This window comes from Sinohyriopsis cumingii, chromosome 2 (genome assembly GCF_028554795.1).
Source record: "Sinohyriopsis cumingii isolate HCF-2022 chromosome 2, ASM2855479v2, whole genome shotgun sequence".
Classification (NCBI taxonomy): Eukaryota; Metazoa; Mollusca; class Bivalvia; order Unionida; family Unionidae; genus Sinohyriopsis; species Sinohyriopsis cumingii.
The window spans coordinates 122,345,800-122,367,754 of record NC_142962.1 but is presented as its reverse complement, the minus strand read 5'-3'; the positions used below and the strand labels follow the sequence as shown (position 1 = coordinate 122,367,754).

Here is a 21,955-nt window from a genome sequence, read left to right as displayed (position 1 = left end):
CTTTATTGTGGTTCAGACAAAATGATGAAGCAAATAAACAGTTGAAGACGTAACTCAAATCCATCAAAGACAATGAATACGGCAAAACACATGCTATCAGATTTTCATGTTAAATCACTTCCCAAGTTCAATAAGCCTATAGTTTATCGATGAGCAGACTGCATACATTAAATAAGTGACATAAATATTTGAAATCAATAGCAGAAATTGCTTGTGAAAGACAAAGACAAGAAACACTGCTAAAAAATATTTATTAGTAAAGATTTCACAACCATCTCACATGTGTGACAAGGAGATTAATGAAGAGAAGAATGCAGATCAAGCAATTGGAAAATACATTCAGATGTTTAGTTAATTTGAATGATAAATATATTTATATAAATATTTATTTATTAATTGTCCATGTATGATTCTCATCTGATTATCAAAGCTTTAGTTGTTTTTTTTAAATATTCAGAACAAGTAGCAATTATACCTAGCAAGGATGAAAATTATATTTCAATCATTAAAATAAAGGGAGATATGTTATCAACAATCTTAAATTAAAATTTTATGTTCAGTTAGGATTAACTGAAAAATACACACAGCAGCTTTATTCAATCAAGGGCCATGATTAGAATCATACAGAAAAGTGAATACATAAAAAGTGAGATAAAATGCAACCAATTAATTGAAAAGGGTGTATGGTAAGAGAACATGTGAAAAGTGTGTGCTAATTAAAATGGAAATATTTTAAAGTACAAAATGTTATAAAGGTATTAGCATGAATGCAACTATAACAAACAAAGATAAAAAAGATGGTGATAAAATAAAACTATTAATGACCAAGTTTTGCTATGTATTAATGTCTGAAAAGTTAACTTTACAATAATATGACAGAAAATATTTGGTTTAAGATGCATGTGACTACAGAAAAGATAACATTTTTGGTGTTCCTCAGATGAATAAAATGATGGAATGAATGGTCCACCAATAAGAATTTTGTGGAGTCTGAAGTGAGCTATAAGTGTTTAGAACTGGCAAAGATGAAAAAAAGTATTGCAGGGTATTACAACATCAGTCATTTGAAGAATCTAAAATTAGACAAAAACAAATGAAGCTAATTGGATTCAACCATCATGATATGCAGAATATTCCATTATATAAGGTAGCTTTTTACCCATTGATAATAAGATATTAAAGTGAATAACATCAATAGGGTCATTATATTACAGCCTTGTAATCAAATGGATATTCCAGTCTCATTAAAATGTCGTTTTTTTACTTTTCAAGTTGTTTAATATCCACAGGTATTACATTATTATCCTCAAACTCATTTTCCACAGGCTTGTTATCTTTAGACTAAAAGACTTCTATAAATCTAACATTTTTAACAAAGACTTTTATGACAGAATATACTTTGCACTGTAAATCTAAAATTTTTACCAAAGACTTTTATGACAGATGTATACTTTGCACTATCACCCTTAGTGATATTCAGTAATTAGTTAGTCCTCTTCGTCCAATCTGGGACACAAGGCTGCAACTATCTTCGGCCATCTAGGTCGGTCTTGAGCAATGGCTTGTGCCTCGCTCCAGGAAGGTCCTCTCTCTCCCAGCTCAGTCATCACTGTATTTCACAGTGTTATCTTTGGCCATCTGCATTTGCACTTACCAGCTGGTGTGCATCTGAGGGCTACCTTAGGTATCGGTTCTTTGGGCAACTGCATTTGCACTTACCAGCTGGTGTCCATCTGAGGGCTACCTTAGGTATCAGTTATTTGGGCAACTGCATTTGCACTTACCAGCTGGTGTCCATCTGAGGGCTACCTTAGGTATCCGTTCTTTGGGCATCTGCATTTGCACTTACCAGCTGGTGTCCATCTGAGGGCTACATTAGGTATCGGTTCTTTGGGCATCCTCATTATGTGCAGATATTCAGTAAATGCCTATTGCTAATTTTTAGCTTTGTTAGTTTGATTGCTTTATTTTTTGCAATCTATACAGTTGTCTATCTGAAGCAAAGTATTTAGTTCCATGGTAAACACTAATGACAGGATTTATCACCAGGATCTATTGCTGTTGTATTATTTACAGTAATATCTACCAAGGTACTTTTTCACTGTAATGGTACATTGGGAATTTACATTTGTAAGAAATTTATGGAAATTCCCAAGCAATCTTGTCAATAATTTAATGATCTTAACATGTTGCTAATTTTCATGACAAAATAATTATAAAAAAACCTGAACAGTTTGAATAATACATGTATAATAATAATATTTATGATCCTTTAATCACGTTTCATGTGTTACTTATGCCAACATGGATGCCAAATGATATGTAGTGTAAGATATACAGCCTATATCAATATTTTCCAAAAAAAATTGGATTAAAAATGAAAATGTGATTTATTTATTTTTTCTAGAGCAAATAATATACCAGTAATTGACACAATACGGTGGTATCTTGCTATAAATCAGAGAAAAATATTTTTTCCAGCTATTGTCAGATTGAAGTTTTTGAAAGTTTCTGTCCAGAACATAAAATTATTGGTCCCTAACATACATGTGGTGTACAATGGTACGTATCACAGTATGTTCAGAAGTACCACAGTATACCATGGTACCATATTGTTTGCAGTACCCAGCTCGACTGGCACCCCAACATCTAGATGGTAGATGCACTTGAAAATGGACAGAGCAACCCAATACAGTTCTAACAGAACCAAAGTTTTGGCCCTTTGGTGTGCAACAATGGGCTGTGTTGTTCTGGCTGGGGACCACCTCACAGTAAAAGAGCCTCTTATGCATGCCATCTGTTTATTCCACATGTTTTATCAAACTCACTGTATCTTGGTTGAAATACAAGCCCTGCATCCCAGTGACTCAGTGTGGCACATATCTAACAGTGCCTATGATGTAGCATGATATAAAAAACTGTATCAAGTTTCAGGTTTTGCTGAAGATGGACTATCACCAAGAGATAAGTGTAATTAGTGTCTGGCATAGAGACAATCCTGTACGAAGTATATACCACAAAATACACAGACTAAAGATATCTGGCAGTAACTTTATATGCAAATTTAAAGGAAGAATGTTACTGACAGAAAAATCTGGGGACAACTTCTTTCAGCTTCTCAAAAGTTTCTGATTTTAACTGACCATTTCTAACTCCATTAAACAATTCAAGAACTGAAAACTGTTTGCTTTTCCACACAAAAAGCAATAGCGTAATTAACTTTTTGCTTAATATTTGACAAAATCTGACAAATATCATCCACACACAAAGGCTTGCAAAATTTGTAAAAATGATTCCGGCCCATTATCAAATACGGTGACTATTACTGAATACTGAAATAATTTAAACAACATCTTAAAAACAACAGAAGTTAACCAAATCTGAGAGAAAACATCCTTGCATGAAAGGCTTTTAAATTTGTACAAACAATACCAGTTACCATCAAACCAGTCTACCATTACTCAAAGTAGGAAAAATTACTTAATGATTTCTTTTTCAGAAATGTTCAAGGAGATTTGACAAATTTGCTTGAAAGCATCCATGCATAAGGTGCTTTCAAGTTTGTACAAAAGGTGGCCTTCAAATACTGTCACCATTTCTAAAAATTGAAAATTTTGTAAATGACTTCCCTTTAAAAAACAACTGAACTTAATCAAATCTGTTTTCAAGTTAATACAAATGATGCCAATCCACCAACAAATATGGTCAATATTGCTAAAAAGGAAAACCCTTGAAACAACCTTTTTTCAGAAACCACCAAACAAAATTTGACCAAATTTGACAGAAATTAACTTGGCATAAAGGACTTTAAAACAAGCTGTTGACCTGACACACCTTTTATACCGCATACAATTTAGTGCAAACCGTTCCAGTCAGATTAAAAAGACTTTACTGTATTTTAGCACACTTCTTGTATAATCATGCCATCAGTTCACTGTATATGCATTTTGTGACTAAATCTTTGTGAGCTATTTTCTCAAGAACATTTGTACACAACCATTGTCAGTGATATTTCTTCCTTTCTTTTTCTTAGTGAGTAGTTAGGCTTTGTTTAAAAATGAATCAATTTCTGATTAAATTGTTTGCACCTTTTCATCAGACTTTGCCAACTGAACCATGCTAATATCTATCAGAAAATGGATTAGCAATTTGTTTTCAAACTTCGTACAAAGATATAATATCATTCCTTTCTATATTACATGATTTCAAGAGCCCACAGCAAATTTTTGCTGGTGAGGTGTTAATCACGACAAGTCAGTTTGTGTACAAAAATGCTGTCTACTGTAGCTCTATGTTGACACATGTGACTGCCAAAATCAAAAAAAGCAGCCAAAGTTTTCAGGCAGTGATTCAGTTTGAGACTTGATCAGCTGTCTAACAACTTGTGCCATATAATGTATGACAACTTTTGCCACATAATGTGTGACAACTTTTGCCATATAATATCTGATGACTTCTGCCGTATGTCTGATGACTTGTGTCTTATAAGGTCTGATGATTTATACAATATAATATCTGATGACAGGTGCCTTATAATGTATGCCAACTTCTGCCTTATAGTTACTGCAAACTGCAATTATGTTACACGTAATATTGAGACTGCATAAAAGAAATGAAAGTTATATTCTAAAGAAATATAATCTGCATAAATGCTGCATTCAGTGATAAGTATAATACTTATTAGCTCAGGCATTAAATTTTTTTTATGAGAATGAGGACAATATTTTTTTAATTAAAAACTTTTGGAGAAGATTCAAATTTAATATAGGCATTATCTGGAGCAGAATATTCCACAGATGAGCTCTTGTCTATCACAATCAGCAATCAGACATTTATATTTTCCTAGTTCAAAAAGATGTGTGTTCATGTGTGATTTGGATTTTTTTTTAACGTAGCTGTAACAATTTTTCAGTCACATCACTATGATGTCTGCAGTGTGGCAGTTTATAGTGATGTCTAGCACTGGGGCATCATGCTGCAGACATGTCTCACCCAGTCACATTAACCTGACACCAGTCCTAACACTAACCTCTTAATGCTGAGCACCAAGCAAGGCTGCTGCTAGTACCATTTTTATAGGTCTTTGGTATGACTGATGAGGTTAGAACCCATGATCACATACATCTGAAGCTGACACTTTAACCACTAGGCCACTGGAGCGGTCAGTCCAAAAAGGTGGCAACTACTTGGAAATTCTAGCCCCAAATTAAGTTTACAGAAATACATAAGATCATACTTAAGGACAATGTTATTTATATTTAATTCATCAAAGGCACACATAATTCGAATAAGCATAACACAACTGTAAAGAGTTTTCAAATCAAACATCAGGAACACATAACTCAGCTTGCATTACTAGGCATAGAACAATTCCTCAATTATCACCTTATTGGAAAGAAATATGATAAGTGTCACAGGACTTTAATGTGCAAGATCAGACAAATCTTGGGGCCTAAAAAATTATATTAAAGTGACAATATGAATACTGTTTATTGTTTCCACTGTTTATTGTCTGAAATTACATTATTTTTGTGATGATCTGTAGGATCTTCGTAAAAAATATTAATTACGGACAAAGACATTGCAAACAAGTATAAAATGCCTTACCCTTAACAATGAATGTTAATATACTTTCATTAATACTAAGGACATCAACAGAATACGCTCCATTAAATGTACAAATTAAGACAGGCATTTGCAATACATTAATTATCATATCAAACATCTAGCCAAACAATAATTAAATGTAAATTAGAGGAATATCCTAACTATGAAACAACTGTAAAGTATTACAACACATGACTAAGAAATGATAATGGGCATACAATACATGACTAAGAAATGATAATGAGCATGCAATACATGACTAAGAAATGATCTTGACTGCAACTTAGAATTTTCTAGAAATTAACTTTTTACACTCATCCTGGTCCTTTTATTGTGTCTTAGGTTTTTTTATGCTGAGGTTGTGTATATTAGCATGATTCATTCCTACTATAAATCTGACTAGTGAAATCACTTTTTTCGTTGTGTCCAGTTTTAATTTGTGAGGATTTATTTAATATATTCATTCAAATTACAAAAATGCTTTCTGACCTTTGGACTAAATCACTACTTTGGGATTATTGTGAATTCGTTTTGAGATATTTTGGATTATATCATGAAACATCAAGACTATTAGCACATCATCACTATTCCAGGCTATTGGTACATCAGCATATTCAAGACTGGAATTAATTCGGACCACCACTGGAATTCATTCAGAATACTCTATACCTTTGGTCTTGTTTTAGAACGATTAGGACTGTTTGGGATTTACTTCACAATACTGTAAGTTCTTTTAAAATGTTCACTTTGTAGACAAGGGAAATAAATTAATTGTTGAATCTGACAAAACCTGTGCATTTTGCTCTTCTCTGTTACATAGTGTAAGACCATAAAGTTGTAACAGGTTATATGAAAACAATTCTCAATTTAAAGATCACCTGTAATCACTTCAAAAATGTAAGGTGCAGAATCTAAAAAGACACTTCAGAACAATGTGAAACAATGAAACTATTTTATAACCCGTATGTTTTCTTGCGATACTAATCAACTTAAGGGTTTCTGTATTCTATTTATTTGTTATTAATAAACTTTATTACTGAGGGCTTGAACAAATATCATCCATTCAATCTCTGACTAATAATATTCCAAATCCTGATCATCTTCTAAATCATCAGAATAGTAAACATCTTCTTCATCATTATAATCATCATCATCACCTCCATGACGTTCAGCATAAGCATCCCTCACTGAAATAAATCAATGGTAAGCACAGGATAATTGTATAATGGATACTAAACTTAATAATAGGATATGTGACAACTTCATTACTGCACAGGGCAGAGGAAAAAAGGAAGATGGGGAGATGCCATTCAGTATTTTCAAGATCTTTCATATCTTTCTATTAATAATTACAAAAACACAAACCCACGTAAGCAAGAAAACCTCACAAATAAGCTTTAAGATCTTTTACAATATCAGGCCCCTGAAAATGTCAGAGCCTAAAAAAATAAATGTCTCTCAAAGTGACTGATTCTCTATTGTCCGAAAAGACCAGGCATTCAAGATAAGATCATTTATTAAGTTTTAATGCTCAGTGTTGCAACCATTTCTGATATACCTGAATAATACTTTCAAATTATCTCATGTGGCAGCCATAATGGATGCAAGACTGGCACCATTTTCATTTACAAGAAACTAAACACTATTAGAATACTTTTGGTGAAAACACCATGTTATGTTGACCATCCATTCAGGAGAATTAGTGACAAGGTTTTCAATATATTCAATGTGGCAGCCATATCTAAGGTCACATCAATTTTCATTCATGACCAACTAGATTTCACAACTAGTCCTCTGGGTGAAAAGCCAATGTCAATATGACTTTCCAATTTGGAAGACTAGCAATAACAAGATTTTCAAGCTGACTGCCATGGTGGTCTTACTGGATGTCAGATTGGCACCCTTTACATGTAATACCAACTGGATGTCAGACTGGCACCCTTTACATGTAATACCAACTGAATGTCAGATTGGCACCCTTTACATGTAATACCAACTGGATGTCAGACTGGCACCCTTTACATGTAATACCAACTGGATGTCAGATTGGCACCCTTTACATGTAATACCAACTGAATGTCAGATTGGCACCGTTTACATGTAATACCAACTGAATGTCAGAATGGCACCCTTTACATGTAATACCAACTGGATCTCAGACTGGCACCCTTTACATGTAATAGCAACTGGATGTCAGACTGGCAACCTTTACATGTAATACCAACTGAATGTCAGACTGGCACCCTTTACGTGTAATACCAACTGGATGTCAGACTGGCACACTTTACATGTAATACCAACTGGATGTCAGACTGGAACCCTTTACATGTAATACCAACTGGATGTCAGATTGGCACCGTTTACATGTAATACCAACTAGATGTCAGACTGGCACCCTTTACATGTAATAGCAACTGAATGTCAGACTGGCACCCTTTACATGTAATACCAACTGGATGTCAAATTGGCACCCTTCACATGTAATACCAACTGGATGTCATATTGGCACCCTTTACATGTAATACCAATTGAATGTCAGACTGGCACCCTTTACATGTAATACCAACTGAATGTCAGATTGGCACCCTTTACATGTAATACCAACTGGATGTCAGATTGGCACCCTTTACATGTAATACCAACTGAATGTCAGACTGGCACCCTATACATGTAATACCAACTGAATGTCAGATTGGCACCCTTTACATGTAATACCAACTGGATGTCAGATTGGCACCCTTTACATGTAATACCAACTGAATGTCACATTGGCACCCTTTACATGTAATACCAACTGGATGTCAGATTGGCACCCTTTACATGTAATACCAATTGAATGTCAGACTGGCACCCTTTACATGTAATACCAATTGAATGTCAGATTGGCACCCTTTACATGTAATACCAACTGGATGTCAGACTGGCACCCTTTACATGTAATACCAACTGAATGTCAGACTGGCACCCTTTACATGTAATACCAACTGAATGTCAGATTGGCACCCTTTACATGTAATACCAACTGAATGTCAGACTGGCACCCTTTACATGTAATACCAACTGAATGTCAGACTGGCACCCTTTACATGTAATATGAACTCGATGTCAGATTGGCACCCTTTACATGTAATACCAACTGAATGTCAGATTGGCACCCTTTACATGTAATACCAACTGAATGTCAGACTGGCACCCTTTACATGTAATACCAAGTGAATGTCAGACTGGCACCCTTTACATGTAATACCAACTGGATGTCAGACTGGCACCCTTTACATGTAATACCAACTGGATGTCAGATTGGCACCCTTTACATGTAATACCAACTGAATGTCAGATTGGCACCATTTACATGTAATACCAACTGAATGTCAGAATGGCACCCTTTACATGTAATACCAACTGAATGTCACACTGGCACCCTTTACATGTAATACCAACTGAATGTCAGATTGGCACCCTTTACATGTAATACCAACTGAATGTCAGACTGGCACCCTTTACATGTAATAGCAACTGAATGTCAGACTGGCACCCTTTACATGTAATACCAACTGAATGTCAGATTGGCACCCTTTACATGTAATACCAACTGAATGTCAGACTGGCACCCTTTACATGTAATTGCAAATGGATGTCAGACTGGCACCCTTTACATGTAATACCAACTGAATGTCAGACTGGCACCCTTTACATGTAATACCAACTGGATGTCAGATTGGTACCCTTTACATGTAATACCAACTGAATGTCAGATTGGCACCGTTTACATGTAATACCAACTGAATGTCAGACTGGCACCCTTTACATGTAATACCAACTGGATGTCAGACTGGCACCCTTTACATGTAATACCAACTGGATGTCAGATTGGCACCCTTTACATGTAATAGCAACTGGATGTCAGACTGGCACCCTTTACATGTAATACCAACTGAATGTCAGATTGGCACCCTTTACATGTAATACCAACTGAATGTCAGATTGGCACCCTTTACATGTAATACCAACTGAATGTCACACTGGCACCCTTTACATGTAATACCAACTGAATGTCAGACTGGCACCCTTTACATGTAATACCAACTGGATGTCAGACTGGCACACTTTACATGTAATACCAACTGGATGTCAGAATGGCACCCTTTACATGTAATACCAACTGGATGTCAGACTGGCACCCTTTACATGTAATACCAACTGGATGTCAGATTGGCACCCTTTACATGTAATAGCAACTGGATGTCAGACTGGCACCCTTTACATGTAATACCAACTGGATGTCAGATTGGCACCCTTTACATGTAATAGCAACTGGATGTCAGACTGGCACCCTTTACATGTAATACCAACTGGATGTCAGATTGGGACCCTTTACATGCAATAGCAACTGGATGTCAGCCTGGCACCCTTTACATGTAATACCAACTGGATGTCAGACTGGCACCCTTTACATGTAATACCAACTGGATGTCAGATTGGCACCGTTTACATGTAATACCAACTGGATGTCAGATTGGCACCCTTTACATGTAATACCAACTGAATGCCAGATTGGCACCGTTTACATGTAATACCAATTGAATGTGAGAATGGCACCCTTTACATGTAATACCAACTGAATGTCAGACTGGCACCTTTTACATGTAATACCAACTGAATGTCAGATTGGCACCCTTTACATGTAATACCAACTGAATGTCAGACTGGCACCCTTTACATGTAATAGCAACTGAATGTCAGACTGGCACCCTTTACATGTAATAGCAACTGAATGTCAGATTGGCACCCTTTACATGTAATACCAACTGAATGTCAGACTGGCACCCTTTACATGTAATAGCAAATGGATGTCAGACTGGCACCCTTTACATGTAATACCAACTGAATGTCAGACTGGCACCCTTTACATGTAATACCAACTGGATGTCAGATTGGCACCCTTTACATGTAATACCAACTGAATGTCAGATTGGCACCGTTTACATGTAATACCAACTGAATGTCAGACTGGCACCCTTTACATGTAATACCAACTGGATGTAAGACTGGCACCCTTTACATGTAATACCAACTGGATGTCAGATTGGCACCCTTTACATGTAATACCAACTGAATGTCAGATTGGCACCATTTACATGTAATACCAACTGAATGTCAGATTGGCACCCTTTACATGTAATACCAACTGAATGTCAGACTGGCACCCTTTACATGTAATACCAACTGAATGTCAGACTGGCACCCTTTACATGTAATACCAACTGGATGTCAGACTGGCACCCTTTACATGTAATACCAACTGGATGTCAGAATGGCACCCTTTACATGTAATAGCAACTGGATGTCAGACTGGCACCCTTTACATGTAATACCAACTGGATGTCAGATTGGCACCCTTTACATGTAATAGCAACTGGATGTCAGACTGGCACCCTTTACATGTAATACCAACTGGATGTCAGATTGGCACCCTTTACATGTAATAGCAACTGGATGTCAGACTGGCACCCTTTACATGTAATACCAACTGGATGTCAGATTGGCACCCTTTACATGCAATAGCAACTGGATGTCAGACTGGCACCCTTTACATGTAATACCAACTGGATGTCAGACTGGCACCCTTTACATGTAATACCAACTGGATGTCAGATTGGCACCGTTTACATGTAATACCAACTGGATGTCAGATTGGCACCCTTTACATGTAATACCAACTGGATGTCAGACTGGCACCCTTTACATGTAATACCAACTGAATGTCAGACTGGCACCCTTTACATGTAATACCAACTGGATGTCAGACTGGCACCCTTTACATGTAATACCAACTGAATGTCAGATTGGCACCCTTTACATGTAATACCAACTGAATGTCAGACTGGCACCCTTTACATGTAATACCAACTGGATGTCACACTGGCACCCTTTACATGTAATACCAACTGGATGTCAGACTGGCACTCTTTACATGTAATACCAACTGGATGTCAGATTGGCACCGTTTACATGTAATACCAACTGAATGTCAGACTGGCACCCTTTACATGTAATACCAACTGGATGTCAGACTGGCACCCTTCACATGCAATACCAACTGGATGTCAGACTGGCACCCTTTACATGTAATACCAACTGGATGTCAGATTGGCACCCTTTACATGTAATAGCAACTGGATGTCAGACTGGCACCCTTTACATGTAATTGTTGTTGTTGTTGTTGTTGTGGGGTTTAACGCCATTTTTCAGCACGATAGGCTATACATGGCGGCCAGTATTAATGGTGGAGGAAGAACCCGGAAAACCCTGGAAAGAACCACCGACCCACACGAAGCTACTGGCAGGCTTTCTCACATGCCCCTTTACATGTAATACCAACTGGATGTCAGAATGGCACCCTTTACATGTAATACCAACTGGATGTCAGACTGGCACCCTTTACATGTAATACCAACTGGATGTCAGACTGGCACACTTTACATGTAATACCAACTGGATGTCAGATTGGCACCCTTTACATGTAATAGCAACTGGATGTCAGACTGGCACCCTTTACATGTAATACCAACTGGATGTCAGATTGGGACCCTTTACATGCAATAGCAACTGGATGTCAGCCTGGCACCCTTTACATGTAATACCAACTGGATGTCAGACTGGCACCCTTTACATGTAATACCAACTGGATGTCAGATTGGCACCGTTTACATGTAATACCAACATGATGTCAGATTGGCACCCTTTACATGTAATACCAACTGAATGCCAGATTGGCACCGTTTACATGTAATACCAATTGAATGTGAGAATGGCACCCTTTACATGTAATACCAACTGAATGTCAGACTGGCACCCTTTACATGTAATACCAACTGAATGTCAGATTGGCACCCTTTACATGTAATAGCAACTGAATGTCAGACTGGCACCCTTTACATGTAATACCAACTGAATGTCAGATTGGCACCCTTTACATGTAATACCAACTGAATGTCAGATTGGCACCCTTTACATGTAATAGCAAATGGATGTCAGACTGGCACCCTTTACATGTAATACCAACTGAATGTCAGACTGGCACCTTTTACATGTAATACCAACTGGATGTCAGATTGGCACCCTTTACATGTAATACCAACTGAATGTCAGATTGGCACCGTTTACATGTAATACCAACTGAATGTCAGACTGGCACCCTTTACATGTAATACCAACTGGATGTCAGACTGGCACCCTTTACATGTAATACCAACTGGATGTCAGATTGGCACCCTTTACATGTAATAGCAACTGGATGTCAGACTGGCACCCTTTACATGTAATACCAACTGGATGTCAGATTGGCACCCTTTACATGTAATACCAACTGGATGTCAGACTGGCACCCTTTACATGTAATACCAACTGGATGTCAGACTGGCACCCTTTACATGCAATACCAACTGGATGTCAGACTGGCACCCTTTACATGTAATACCAACTGGATGTCAGATTGGCACCCTTTACATGTAATACCAACTGGATGTCAGACTGGCACCCTTTACATGTAATACCAACTGGATGTCAGACTGGCACCGTTTACATGTAATACCAACTGGATGTCAGACTGGCACCCTTTACATGTAATACCAACTGAATGTCAGATTGGCACCGTTTACATGTAATACCAACTGGATTTCAGACTGGCACCCTTTACATGTAATACCAACTGGATGTCAGATTGGCACCGTTTACATGTAATACCAACTGGATGTCAGATTGGCATCCTTAACATGTAATAGCAACTGGATGTCAGACTGGCACCCTTTACATGTAATACCAACTGGATGTCAGATTGGCACCCTTTACATGTAATAGCAACTGGATGTCAGATTGGCACCGTTTACATGTAATACCAACTGAATGTCAGACTGGCACCCTTTACATGTAATACCAACTGAATGTCAGATTGGCACCGTTTACATGTAATACGAACTGGATGTCAGATTGGCACCCTTTACATGTAATACCAACTGGATGTCAGACTGGCACCCTTTACATGTAATACCAACTGAATGTCAGACTGGCACCCTTTACATGTAATACCAACTGGATGTCAGATTGGCACCGTTTACATGTAATACCAACTGAATGTCAGACTGGCACCCTTTACATGTAATACCAATTGAATGTCAGATTGGCACCCTTTACATGTAATACCAACTGGATGTCAGACTGGCACCCTTTACATGTAATACCAACTGAATGTCAGACTGGCACCCTTTACATGTAATACCAACTGAATGTCAGATTGGCACCCTTTACATGTAATACCAACTGAATGTCAGACTGGCACCCTTTACATGTAATACCAACTGAATGTCAGACTGGCACCCTTTACATGTAATATGAACTCGATGTCAGATTGGCACCCTTTACATGTAATACCAACTGAATGTCAGATTGGCACCCTTTACATGTAATACCAACTGAATGTCAGACTGGCACCCTTTACATGTAATACCAAGTGAATGTCAGACTGGCACCCTTTACATGTAATACCAACTGGATGTCAGACTGGCACCCTTTACATGTAATACCAACTGGATGTCAGATTGGCACCCTTTACATGTAATACCAACTGAATGTCAGATTGGCACCATTTACATGTAATACCAACTGAATGTCAGAATGGCACCCTTTACATGTAATACCAACTGAATGTCACACTGGCACCCTTTACATGTAATACCAACTGAATGTCAGATTGGCACCCTTTACATGTAATACCAACTGAATGTCAGACTGGCACCCTTTACATGTAATAGCAACTGAATGTCAGACTGGCACCCTTTACATGTAATACCAACTGAATGTCAGATTGGCACCCTTTACATGTAATACCAACTGAATGTCAGACTGGCACCCTTTACATGTAATAGCAAATGGATGTCAGACTGGCACCCTTTACATGTAATACCAACTGAATGTCAGACTGGCACCCTTTACATGTAATACCAACTGGATGTCAGATTGGTACCCTTTACATGTAATACCAACTGAATGTCAGATTGGCACCGTTTACATGTAATACCAACTGAATGTCAGACTGGCACCCTTTACATGTAATACCAACTGGATGTCAGACTGGCACCCTTTACATGTAATACCAACTGGATGTCAGATTGGCACCCTTTACATGTAATAGCAACTGGATGTCAGACTGGCACCCTTTACATGTAATACCAACTGAATGTCAGATTGGCACCCTTTACATGTAATACCAACTGAATGTCAGATTGGCACCCTTTACATGTAATACCAACTGAATGTCACACTGGCACCCTTTACATGTAATACCAACTGAATGTCAGACTGGCACCCTTTACATGTAATACCAACTGGATGTCAGACTGGCACACTTTACATGTAATACCAACTGGATGTCAGAATGGCACCCTTTACATGTAATACCAACTGGATGTCAGACTGGCACCCTTTACATGTAATACCAACTGGATGTCAGATTGGCACCCTTTACATGTAATAGCAACTGGATGTCAGACTGGCACCCTTTACATGTAATACCAACTGGATGTCAGATTGGCACCCTTTACATGTAATAGCAACTGGATGTCAGACTGGCACCCTTTACATGTAATACCAACTGGATGTCAGATTGGGACCCTTTACATGCAATAGCAACTGGATGTCAGCCTGGCACCCTTTACATGTAATACCAACTGGATGTCAGACTGGCACCCTTTACATGTAATACCAACTGGATGTCAGATTGGCACCGTTTACATGTAATACCAACTGGATGTCAGATTGGCACCCTTTACATGTAATACCAACTGAATGCCAGATTGGCACCGTTTACATGTAATACCAATTGAATGTGAGAATGGCACCCTTTACATGTAATACCAACTGAATGTCAGACTGGCACCTTTTACATGTAATACCAACTGAATGTCAGATTGGCACCCTTTACATGTAATACCAACTGAATGTCAGACTGGCACCCTTTACATGTAATAGCAACTGAATGTCAGACTGGCACCCTTTACATGTAATAGCAACTGAATGTCAGATTGGCACCCTTTACATGTAATACCAACTGAATGTCAGACTGGCACCCTTTACATGTAATAGCAAATGGATGTCAGACTGGCACCCTTTACATGTAATACCAACTGAATGTCAGACTGGCACCTTTTACATGTAATACCAACTGGATGTCAGATTGGCACCCTTTACATGTAATACCAACTGAATGTCAGATTGGCACCGTTTACATGTAATACCAACTGAATGTCAGACTGGCACCCTTTACATGTAATACCAACTGGATGTCAGACTGGCACCCTTTACATGTAATACCAACTGGATGTCAGATTGGCACCCTTTACATGTAATACCAACTGAATGTCAGATTGGCACCATTTACATGTAATACCAACTGAATGTCAGATTGGCACCCTTTACATGTAATACCAACTGAATGTCAGACTGGCACCCTTTACATGTAATACCAACTGAATGTCAGACTGGCACCCTTTACATGTAATACCAACTGGATGTCAGACTGGCACCCTTTACATGTAATACCAACTGGATGTCAGAATGGCACCCTTTACATGTAATAGCAACTGGATGTCAGACTGGCACCCTTTACATGTAATACCAACTGGATGTCAGATTGGCACCCTTTACATGTAATAGCAACTGGATGTCAGACTGGCACCCTTTACATGTAATACCAACTGGATGTCAGATTGGCACCCTTTACATGTAATAGCAACTGGATGTCAGACTGGCACCCTTTACATGTAATACCAACTGGATGTCAGATTGGCACCCTTTACATGCAATAGCAACTGGATGTCAGACTGGCACCCTTTACATGTAATACCAACTGGATGTCAGACTGGCACCCTTTACATGTAATACCAACTGGATGTCAGATTGGCACCGTTTACATGTAATACCAACTGGATGTCAGATTGGCACCCTTTACATGTAATACCAACTGAATGTCAGACTGGCACCCTTTACATGTAATACCAACTGAATGTCAGACTGGCACCCTTTACATGTAATACCAACTGGATGTCAGACTGGCACCCTTTACATGTAATACCAACTGAATGTCAGATTGGCACCCTTTACATGTAATACCAACTGAATGTCAGACTGGCACCCTTTACATGTAATACCAACTGGATGTCACACTGGCACCCTTTACATGTAATACCAACTGGATGTCAGACTGGCACTCTTTACATGTAATACCAACTGGATGTCAGATTGGCACCGTTTACATGTAATACCAACTGAATGTCAGACTGGCACCCTTTACATGTAATACCAACTGGATGTCAGACTGGCACCCTTCACATGCAATACCAACTGGATGTCAGACTGGCACCCTTTACATGTAATACCAACTGGATGTCAGATTGGCACCCTTTACATGTAATAGCAACTGGATGTCAGACTGGCACCCTTTACATGTAATTGTTGTTGTTGTTGTTGTTGTGGGGTTTAACGCCATTTTTCAGCACGATAGGCTATACATGGCGGCCAGTATTAATGGTGGAGGAAGAACCCGGAAAACCCTGGAAAGAACCACCGACCCACAAGAAGCTACTGGCAGGCTTTCTCACATGCCCCTTTACATGTAATACCAACTGGATGTCAGAATGGCACCCTTTACATGTAATACCAACTGGATGTCAGACTGGCACCCTTTACATGTAATACCAACTGGATGTCAGACTGGCACACTTTACATGTAATACCAACTGGATGTCAGATTGGCACCCTTTACATGTAATAGCAACTGGATGTCAGACTGGCACCCTTTACATGTAATACCAACTGGATGTCAGATTGGGACCCTTTACATGCAATAGCAACTGGATGTCAGCCTGGCACCCTTTACATGTAATACCAACTGGATGTCAGACTGGCACCCTTTACATGTAATACCAACTGGATGTCAGATTGGCACCGTTTACATGTAATACCAACATGATGTCAGATTGGCACCCTTTACATGTAATACCAACTGAATGCCAGATTGGCACCGTTTACATGTAATACCAATTGAATGTGAGAATGGCACCCTTTACATGTAATACCAACTGAATGTCAGACTGGCACCCTTTACATGTAATACCAACTGAATGTCAGATTGGCACCCTTTACATGTAATAGCAACTGAATGTCAGACTGGCACCCTTTACATGTAATACCAACTGAATGTCAGATTGGCACCCTTTACATGTAATACCAACTGAATGTCAGATTGGCACCCTTTACATGTAATAGCAAATGGATGTCAGACTGGCACCCTTTACATGTAATACCAACTGAATGTCAGACTGGCACCTTTTACATGTAATACCAACTGGATGTCAGATTGGCACCCTTTACATGTAATACCAACTGAATGTCAGATTGGCACCGTTTACATGTAATACCAACTGAATGTCAGACTGGCACCCTTTACATGTAATACCAACTGGATGTCAGACTGGCACCCTTTACATGTAATACCAACTGGATGTCAGATTGGCACCCTTTACATGTAATAGCAACTGGATGTCAGACTGGCACCCTTTACATGTAATACCAACTGGATGTCAGATTGGCACCCTTTACATGTAATACCAACTGGATGTCAGACTGGCACCCTTTACATGTAATACCAACTGGATGTCAGACTGGCACCCTTTACATGCAATACCAACTGGATGTCAGACTGGCACCCTTTACATGTAATACCAACTGGATGTCAGATTGGCACCCTTTACATGTAATACCAACTGGATGTCAGACTGGCACCCTTTACATGTAATACCAACTGGATGTCAGACTGGCACCGTTTACATGTAATACCAACTGGATGTCAGACTGGCACCCTTTACATGTAATACCAACTGAATGTCAGATTGGCACCGTTTACATGTAATACCAACTGGATTTCAGACTGGCACCCTTTACATGTAATACCAACTGGATGTCAGATTGGCACCGTTTACATGTAATACCAACTGGATGTCAGATTGGCATCCTTAACATGTAATAGCAACTGGATGTCAGACTGGCACCCTTTACATGTAATACCAACTGGATGTCAGATTGGCACCCTTTACATGTAATAGCAACTGGATGTCAGATTGGCACCGTTTACATGTAATACCAACTGAATGTCAGACTGGCACCCTTTACATGTAATACCAACTGAATGTCAGATTGGCACCGTTTACATGTAATACGAACTGGATGTCAGATTGGCACCCTTTACATGTAATAGCAACTGGATGTCAGACTGGCACCCTTTACATGTAATACCAACTGAATGTCAGACTGGCACCCTTTACATGTAATACCAACTGGATGTCAGATTGGCACCGTTTACATGTAATACCAACTGAATGTCAGACTGGCACCCTTTACATGTAATACCAACTGAATGTCAGATTGGCACCGTTTACATGTAATACCAACTGGATGTCAGATTGGCACCGCTTACATGTAATACCAACTGGATGTCAGATTGGCACCGTTTACATGTAATACCAACTGGATGTCAGACTGGCACCCTTTACATGTAATACCAACTGGATGTCAGACTGGCACCCTTTACATGTAATAGCAACTGGATGTCAGACTGGCACCCTTTACATGTAATACCAACTGAATGTCAGACTGGCACCCTTTACATGTAATAGCAACTGGATGTCAGACTGGCACCCTTTACATGTAATACCAACTGAATGTCAGACTGGCACCCTTTACATGTAATACCAACTGAATGTCAGACTGGCACCCTTTACATGTAATACCAACTGGATGTCAGACTGGCACCCTTTACATGTAATACCAACTGGATGTCAGACTGGCACCCTTTACATGTAATACCAACTGAATGTCAGACTGGCACCCTTTACATGTAATACCAACTAAATGTCAGATTGGCACCCTTTACATGTAATAGCAACTGGATGTCAGACTGGCACCCTTTACATGTAATAGCAACTGGATGTCAGATTGGCACCCTTTACATGTCATAGCAACTGGATGTCAGACTGGCACCCTTTACATGTAAGAGCAACTGGATGTCAGACTGGCACCCTTTACATGTAATACCAACTGGATGTCAGACTGGCACCCTTTACATGTAATACCAACTGCTTGTCAGACTGGCACCCTTTGCATGTAATACCAACTGGATGTCAGATTGGCACCCTTTACATGTAATACCAACTGGATGTGAGACTGGCACCCTTTACATATAATACCAACTGGATATCATAAAAAGTCTTTTGGTGAAAGCACAATGTTGATTTGACTTTCCATCTGCGAAGCAACGTAAGATTTTCTTGACTGCCACTGTCGTGGCCATGTTGGACATCAGATTGGTACAACTGTTATTTCAGACCATAAGTCTTCTGGTGAAAACCCATGCTAATAAGGCCACTGTGTTGGTCATACTGGATGTTGGGGCAGAACCATTCTGATTTGTGACCAACTAGATATCATAATAAGTATTCTGGTGTAAATCCCATGCCAATATGACTTTCTCGTCAGAAGAAGTAGTCATAAGATTTTCAAGATGGGTGATGTGGCATCATCATTGGACACCAACTCAGCACCATTATCATTTAGGACAAACTAGACATCATAAGTAGCCTTTTAGTGAAACCACCATACTGTCATGACCATCTATTCTGGAGGAATAACTATTAAAAAATTTTCAAGATGGCCACTGTGATAGCCCTTTTGGATGTCTAAGTGGAACTATTTTTATTTAGGACCAGGCATACATCATAAGAAGTCTTCCACACAAAAAACCCAGACCATGCTGATATGACTCTCCATTCAGGATTTTCCAGAAAGCACATCGATATGACCATCCACTAAAGAGAAATAGCATTAAAAAAGATTTTCAAGATGGCTACTGTGGTAGCCATACTGGTTGTATGAGCAACACTATGTTCAATTAGGACCAGCTAGACCTTGGGATGAATACATGTGTAAAAGTTTCATTGCAATCCTCCAAGTAGTTTAAGAGCAGTAGTGATAACAAACTTGTGCTAATGCATAGACAGATGTAAGACAATCGATGACGAATGGACAACATGCCATCATTACGTCTATGACCAAAAGAGCTACAAATAAAATAACAGAACTGTTCAATGTATCCCCTCTATATCTGTGGAGAATTGTCTACTGTGAATTTACTAATTTTCATGAGCAGGGCTGGAAAATTATATAAAATTCAGCTTGCCCCCCTCCCCCGATGAATTGAAAATTAAACTTTCCTGGTGATATCTGAGCTTGCCCAAAATATCACAAAATAATATCACAATAAAAAATAAAACAAAAAGGGAAAATAAAATATGGGATACTTAAAGGCTTGAAATGACATCTAGAAAATAATATAATGCAGAAATAGTCAAACAAGGATAGAAACAAAAAAAGTTAAGGGTTTTGGAAATACAGTAATGTTTATAACGTATCACTGGTTTGAGGAATTTTAGAATGTTATTACCAAGAAACATTATATCCAAATTCATCATTTATTTTTCAAACTGTGCATGTATTTGTTCAGCATTGGTTCATATAATATCAATAGTTCTGAAGGAAGTTTCATTTTCCAGTCAATACTTTAACAACCTACTTCACTAATGCTTTAAACCAAGTCAGAAGAATCTCCTCTACTTCAGAATTTACATGTGTTCAGAGGTGTTTCCTAGTTGGACTACTAACCTCTCCAGAAGCAGTTTACACTTCTGATTTTTTTCATGATTGTGACAAATAGTTGCAATTGTTGAAAGTGGCAACGCAAACAAATCAAACATATCCTTTCAGAAACACTTTGCCTCTATTCTTCATATCATTCGTAGCTTTGCATCTAAAGAGGATTTTTTTTCTTTTTCTGCCAAGAGAATGTACAGCCATTTTCACAGCAGCCAAAAAACATTTACTTCAAACTGTACACAATTAGTCAACATAAGATATAGAACAATAGCAAAAGAAAATTTCTCAATTATTTAGTTACAAAAGGCCCAAATGAAAAATCATTTTTTGATCTTTCAATTGCATTGAATCAGCAACACATGATTCCTAAAGTACCGATTATGAATGAGATGTGATTATCATGCCTTTGTTACCCGTCATCTATGTTAGAACATTGTTATTGATCAATTTTTAATCATGTGTAATTATCATGCTTTTGTTGTCTGTGCCCTTGTTGTTATGCCTTTGTTAATAAAAATGACCACCATTGTCTCTCTGTTTATTTGGTGCATCAGGTGGTGACAATGTCATAAATGAGCTAATTTTACTC

At 38.5% G+C, this 21,955-nt stretch overlaps 1 protein-coding gene across 3 annotated transcripts in view; it reads right to left on the bottom strand.

The window, feature by feature from the left end:
• Positions 1-5,306: 5,306 nt before the first annotated feature.
• Positions 5,307-21,955, bottom strand: part of LOC149805731 (uncharacterized) — a 53,058-nt gene continuing 36,409 nt past the window's right edge. For all 3 annotated transcript variants that reach the window (XM_089950403.1, XM_089950404.1, XM_089950405.1), the window contains one exon: positions 5,307-6,794. In XM_089950403.1, the coding sequence (XP_089806529.1) occupies positions 6,682-6,794 (113 nt within the window). In that variant the 3' untranslated portion in view covers positions 5,307-6,681. The remainder of the gene's footprint in view (positions 6,795-21,955) is intronic.